Source organism: Lolium rigidum, chromosome 1, assembly GCF_022539505.1.
Source record: "Lolium rigidum isolate FL_2022 chromosome 1, APGP_CSIRO_Lrig_0.1, whole genome shotgun sequence".
Taxonomy (NCBI): Eukaryota; Viridiplantae; Streptophyta; class Magnoliopsida; order Poales; family Poaceae; genus Lolium; species Lolium rigidum.
The window spans coordinates 118,128,249-118,134,846 of NC_061508.1; the positions used below are offsets into that span (position 1 = coordinate 118,128,249).

Sequence of the window (6,598 nt, forward strand, 5' to 3'; positions counted from 1 at the left end):
GAGCTGCATGTCAAAGTTGTGAACATAACCATGAAGGCGGCGGTCGACTATGTCTTACCTACAACAACTTACCATTGCCGTGCGGTTCCAGATGGCTATGATGTTGCCGGGGTGGATAAAGTGATGGCAGGATTTGAGTCGGTGAAGCTTGACCACCATGCAGGTGAAGATGGGGAACTGACTGAACTGGGAGAAGCTATTGGAAGCACTGTTCTATGGCGAAAGGGGTACATTGTGCTTCCAGGTTCAAAGCCAAGGCCACCTCCAGCTCATTGTTCGCCGCCTCCTACGTCTCCACTGCCTCCGCAGTTTACTCCACGTGAGTAGACTCCGCCGTCTCCTCCGCGTCAGGAGACTCCGCCAACTCAGCGGCCTAAGCAGACTCGGCAAAAGATGAAGAGTACGACGGAAAGTACTACAACTCCGAAGAGATCATCAGCCGCGAAGAAGTCTCCTCCCCTGTTAGCATACACGATGCCTGATGAGAAAAGCGGGAAAGTCTCAAGGGCCAAGGTGAAGACGCATTTTGCACCAACGAAGCCCCCGCTAAAGCTGTATATACCACCACATATGGTGAGGCACTTTGCCGAGCAAAGCCAGTTGAGTTAGCAACAGATTATGACTACTCTCTTAGACAGGCCTTGAGAGCGGATTTCTAGCAAAAGCATGCAAGTAGACCATTAACAGGGAAAACAATTGCCTAGCTCGGAGAACAGGAAAAACAATCGGTACCCCCTTGGTCGTACACTCCTATGATGATCCGGAGACGGCAAAATTGATCAAACGAACGACTAAAAATCTTGGAGCACCCTTTCAGTACGAAAGTTACTTCCCCACGGCTGAACTCACATACAAATACACATACGGACATCCTCACGTTAGATCTGGCCAGATCCCGCTTCTACAAACTCAAATGCGAAATTGCATGACTGGTACATGCAAGCCTGTAGGAAGCTTCCTCATAGTGGGAATTAAAGATGAGCATTACTTTCGGGGAAACAAGGAGCTAAACATTTACTTTGAAGAACTATTTCAGTTATTCAGTCAAGACGCCCTGAACAAAACTCTAATGAGTTGCTACTGTTTGTAAGCGATTAATTTTTGTAATTAAGTCCCTAGCTCAGCTCGTTTATTGCACTAACAATTATCCTGACTATATTCTTTTATATGCTATATATTATGTAGAATGAAGATGCTCGAATGCAAAAGAGGCGGACTCTATGACATTGGGTTCACTGACTCAAACACCGTTTATCAAGTTACGATTCAACAATTCCCCAAGGAAATAGAGGATAATTTGCTAATGTTTTTACAAAAGCGAGAAAACAAATCAGAAATATATTTCCCTTAAAACTTCGAGTGAGTGTTACTGTCTTATACACATTCGATTTCGCTTACCCAATGTTAAGTCTAACTAATTATCTGAGTTATATGTGCACATCTTCCACTATATTCTCCTAATCATTCAACTTGACAATGGAGTAGTACTTGTCATGGACTCCAAACGTAAAGACCATGGGCAATGGCGAACCTGCCTGCCCTGCTCCACAGGTAATTTCAATTAATATCGCCCTGTATCGGCATATTCTGTTCTCATTTCCTGATATCAAGTAATTAATAACACATTTACTCATTTTTTGTTTCCCGGGCAGGGCTTGGAAACGGTTCATCAAGACTGCTCCGGGTGAATGGAAACTGGAGCTTACATTTCAAGATCGCCCTGTAAGTAGTACTATAGCTATGTCCGCGAATCTCTTTGATTTTTTTTGTTTCAATACCATGCATTATCATGATTAATTATTACTTTGATCGAACTATTTTTCGTAACGTGTTTGAAGCATGAAGCCAGAAATAACTTATGTGAATACTGCGTCTGCGAGTTCATTCGTGAGATGGCCTATCATCGGGATATACATGCTCTTCATGTACGCGAACAATATTTCACAATCTTATTTCATTACTATCAATTGTGTTGAGTTCCATTCATATATATTGTTCTCCTTTTTTAAATTAGATGTAACGTGTGCGAGACACTCTCCTAACGGTGGATCGCGTACGAGCAATTCAAGATGAATTGGCGGGGTTCTTAGTTAGGGAAGTCATAGCTCCAACAGAAGCATACCATCGGGAGTTAATATTTGATATTAGGGATAGAAAATAGAGATGGTAAAGAGGATCGACTTTATAGTGTAAATATGCATGTACTGTATTTCATGACGATGTCTATATATTCATGATGATGTTGTGGTTCCTTGAATGATGTATGCATACATATTTGAATGAATAATGTAAAATCCTGAAACTCTGCTTGCGATACAGAAACGGCCATTTTCTCTGCCGCGGCAGAGAAATGCTGCTCCACCCTAAACCTCTGTCACGGCAGAGTTTCTCTGCCGCGGTAGAGACCCTTTAATCTCGATTCGTCTTACGAACCGGGACTAAAGCCCCTCCACCCCAAGCCCCCCGAGCGCACCACGTGGAGGATCCTTTAGTCCTGGTTTATATTTGAACCGGGACTAAAGGTGGAGGCCTTTAGTCCCGGTTGCCCAACCGGAACTAAAGACCCAAATAAACTGGGACTAAAGGTCCATTTTCCACTAGTGAACTGCATTATAATATTAGTGGTTTTAAACAGGAAGATGGTGGTCCACTAGATCTTTGTTTGGGAGAGAATGAAGGAGTCCGCAAGAAATTGTCCCTACCATGAGATGGAAGCATGGATTATTCTTCATTTATTCTATCATGCTCTTAATCTAATGACCAAATCTATGCTCGATTCTGCTGCAAGAGGGGCATTCACGGGAAAATAATTTGAGTTTGCAAAGAAACTCCTAAATGACATGAAAGCAACCATACCTAATGGAATCTACAAAGATCAATCTTAAGAAAGGTAAACTCCATCACCGAGATGAATAAATGAAGAGATCACAGGTAAGGTGGATGAGCTTATAAGTATGATCAAATGTTAAGAGAAAAATCAAATTGCTGCTAGTTTTGCTAAATAAACATAAACGAGATGTTGCTCTAGAAGGAGGCAATGCATCATAAGCAAAATTCCGCGTATCTGCATGAGTCTGCATCCAATATTAAGTTATCACACCCTGGAGGTGTAAAGGATTTAAAAGCATACACGCGGCATGCTGCAAAGTTTAGTAGAAAAATTATAACTACTTGTGACATGTAAAGAAATTTGAACATATGGATGAGTTATTCACATGAGCCTAATTAAATTCTAACGTTACATATTGCCTTCAAGTTCCACATGTTTTCTCCTGTAGTAGCCAAGCTAATTTATACTCGAGTTATGCATTGTATTGGTCTATCGGTAGAGCTAGGAGAGAAATGGATCAAATTTGAAACCATGCGTAAAATTTGAGGAAATAGTTAAAGGTAGCCCGCAACATGGAAGTTGGCTAGCTATATGCATATAACCGAGTAGATGGGTCAAATAATTAAACAGCAACAAGAAAAATGACGATGAATTAGACAACCAGGGTGAGATAATATAGAGTGAGACCACAACACATTCCCCGAGCACATCCTCATCAGAGTACTGTGCTGTAGTACGAGGCATTCCTAGAAAGGGGACCATGCATTGTTGCTCTCTATCTTTTGGGGCATTTCGGGCGACATTCAATTTCATGTCCAATATAAGATCATTTTTGCAAGCATTTCTAATAGCACCGATCTCACGTTCTGAATTCGATTGTACTACCATGTGGACATACACATCACAGTTTCATATAATTAATACTATAGTAGATATGATTATATTGATATCACTCAAAGAAAGAGTAAGAAACATTAGAAAGCATTCTATAATACCTCTAAGTGTAGTTTTGTGCTATTTTTTAATTGTGTGAGAAACATATATTTCTAGGCCGACACTAAGAACTAACCAATCTAAATATTAAGATTCCTATAAGCTCAAAAGGACGAAAATATCTTCATGTGACTGCTTATGGATGTAAATTGAAAAATAGATTTCTTAGCCGACCAAGAAATAGTTACTTCCACACTACTAACATGTATACTACTAAGATGTGAGCCCGGTCGTCACTCTCGCCCCAAATCTTTACAAATAATGTTGCTAGCTGATTATCGTTTACTGTTTGCCAAGAAAGTATAAGAATATGTAATGAGTATTAGGGCAAATAAAACTAGCTTGATCTCCATTAGCTACCAGAGTGGCACACGTACACACACACATCAATTGCATTCCTCGACCAGCATATGAAATCTACATCAGTGCATTCGCGACAAACAACTTTACCACGTCGATATTTTGTCGAAGCATTGATGCCCTAATTTTCATCATAATCAACATATATGTTGTATTATAAGCCTTGCTATATCCAGACAATTGAGCGTTTCTAATTGCATCGATCTCGAGCTCATGAGTTTGATTGTATTCCCCACGGACAAAAACATTTCGTAGCTTTACTTTATTAACTCTAGTTAATATGGTTTTATTGATAGCCCACAAAGACAGAGTAAGCAAACAACAGAAATAATCCTAGAATATCTCATATGTGAGATTTTGCCCTTTCTCAGTCGCCAAGGAAATTATTATTTCAGAATAGATGCTACAAATGACGGTGCATTTGTAGCAGTTTTTTTGCAGGTTCCCCGCTAATGAACCGATCAATTCTCTTTTACTTTTGAAACAAAATGAGGCAAAATTGTCAGTTTTGTTAAAATAATAAATAAGAAGATCTTCGCCAATAGTTGCGCGCGTCGACTGCAATATTTCTCACAGTTTTACTAAGATATATGTCGATTATTTACTCCCGCCCACAACACTTACACTTACTAGATCTACAGCTCAAATGCTTCCAGCAGATATTCCTAATTAACCTGTCGGTGTTAGCCTGTTAGGGCAAAAGAAAAGTAGCTTAATCTCCCCTAGCTAACAATAGCATTCCCCAAGCACATGAAATCTACGCATTCATTCACAACAAATAGCTTTACCTTATGCATATGAATTGTCACTGACAGTACTGATGCCCTAATTAATTTCCTGCGTATTCCTTATATATGCTGTATTTCAGCCCTACTATATCTACACAATGAATTCATGGGCCTGTAGGTATGTACAATGACGATGACAACATAGTATTAAGCAAGTACACAACACTATATGTCGTCATGTAATGGAAAAGCCGCCGGTGCAGTTTCTAAGCTGATCGGCGGCGGACGTCGACGAGGATTTCTTACCGTGTCTGCCGGCCATGGGCACGACGACGGGCTCGTGGCCGGCGAAGAGGGAGACGTGTCCGGCGAGCTTGTCCTTGCGGGAGAAAGTGGTGCCGCAGGAGCAGACCCAGCGGTGGTCGCCGCAGTGCTTCTCGTGGGTGCGGAGGTCGGAGAGGACGGAGAAGTGCTTGCGGTTGCAGCGGTTGCAGACGTACATCTTCGGGCAGTGGCTGCGCTTGTAATGGTTCTTCACGCAGATCACCGACTTGAGCGGCTGGAACTTGGCGTGCTTCCGGTTCCACCGGCATCCCTCCTGTGGGCACGAGTACTTGTTCCTCCTCCCCGCCGCCTCGACAGCAGCAGCCGCCGCGTCCTCGCCGGCGAGCTTGTTGGTGAGCGGGTTCGCCAGCGCCGCCTTGCTCTTGTACTCGTCGCCGTGGGCGCGCATGTGCATGCGCAGGTTGGCGTCGCGCTTGAAACCCTTACCGCAGACTTGGCAGTAGTGCGTGTACTTAGCTAGCAGCTCCGCCGCGTCCAGCTCGATGATAATAGTGTCGAACACCGTGGCCGACGACGACACGGCCGCCTCCGTTGTCGACTTGCTATGGATCTCGTAGTAGGTTTCGTCGTGGCCGCCTCCATGGTGCTGCTGCTGCCACTGGTGCATGGCTTGGTCCATGGCCTGCTGGCCGCTGCACCCTGCACCGGCGTTGACATCCGCTATAGCGCCGTTCTTGGCATGGGCGACGACGGCGCCCTCCTGCGCCTGCGCCAGCGCCAGCGCCATGTTATTAACGGATGTCAACGACGCGCCGAGGCCGCCGCACAGGTGCTGGAAAGCGTAGAGCATCGAGGACGCGGCGGCGATGATCTCCTGGATGATGGCGCTGGCGCCGGGCACCACGGGGTCGACGTGGCCGCGGCCGTCGTGGCCGACCGCGATGCCCACGAGCGGCTGCAGCTGCTGCACCTTGTCCCTGAGCACGGACAGGTTGTACAGCAGCGCGTTGCTGTGCGCGTGCGTGTCGGGCGCCGCCAGCCCGCCGCCTCCGGTCGCGCCCATGAAGGCCGAATCCATGCTAATGCCATCGGCATCAAGGGCGCCATGGAACATCTGCTGCTGGCTCTGGAGGAAGTAATGGCTTGCACCGGCGCCCCCTCCGCCGCCGCCTCCTCCTCCTCCAGGAAACATTACTACAACGCTACCTAGCTCGCTCCCTCGCCTCCTGAGTCCTGACTCACAATCAGCCAGCAAATTGACACATACGATCTACTCAATCCAGCTCAGGATTTCGGAATTGGATAGGCGAGGAACAAGATCGAATGCGAGGAGACGCCAGAACAAGAAGTAGGGGAACGAGAAGAGATCATAGAAGGGAAAGTCAACTGGGTCCGAGGTGCC

At 45.1% G+C, this 6,598-nt stretch overlaps 1 protein-coding gene across 1 annotated transcript; it reads right to left on the reverse strand.

The window, feature by feature from the left end:
* Positions 1-5,146: 5,146 nt before the first annotated feature.
* Positions 5,147-6,388, reverse strand: LOC124650733 (gastrula zinc finger protein 5-1-like). Its single transcript, XM_047190175.1, has 2 exons — positions 5,993-6,388; positions 5,147-5,794 (listed from the first exon to the last, which is right to left on the reverse strand). Exons 1-2 carry the CDS (start codon positions 6,386-6,388, stop codon positions 5,147-5,149), a joined length of 1,044 nt encoding a protein of 347 aa, XP_047046131.1.
* Positions 6,389-6,598: the final 210 nt, after the last annotated feature.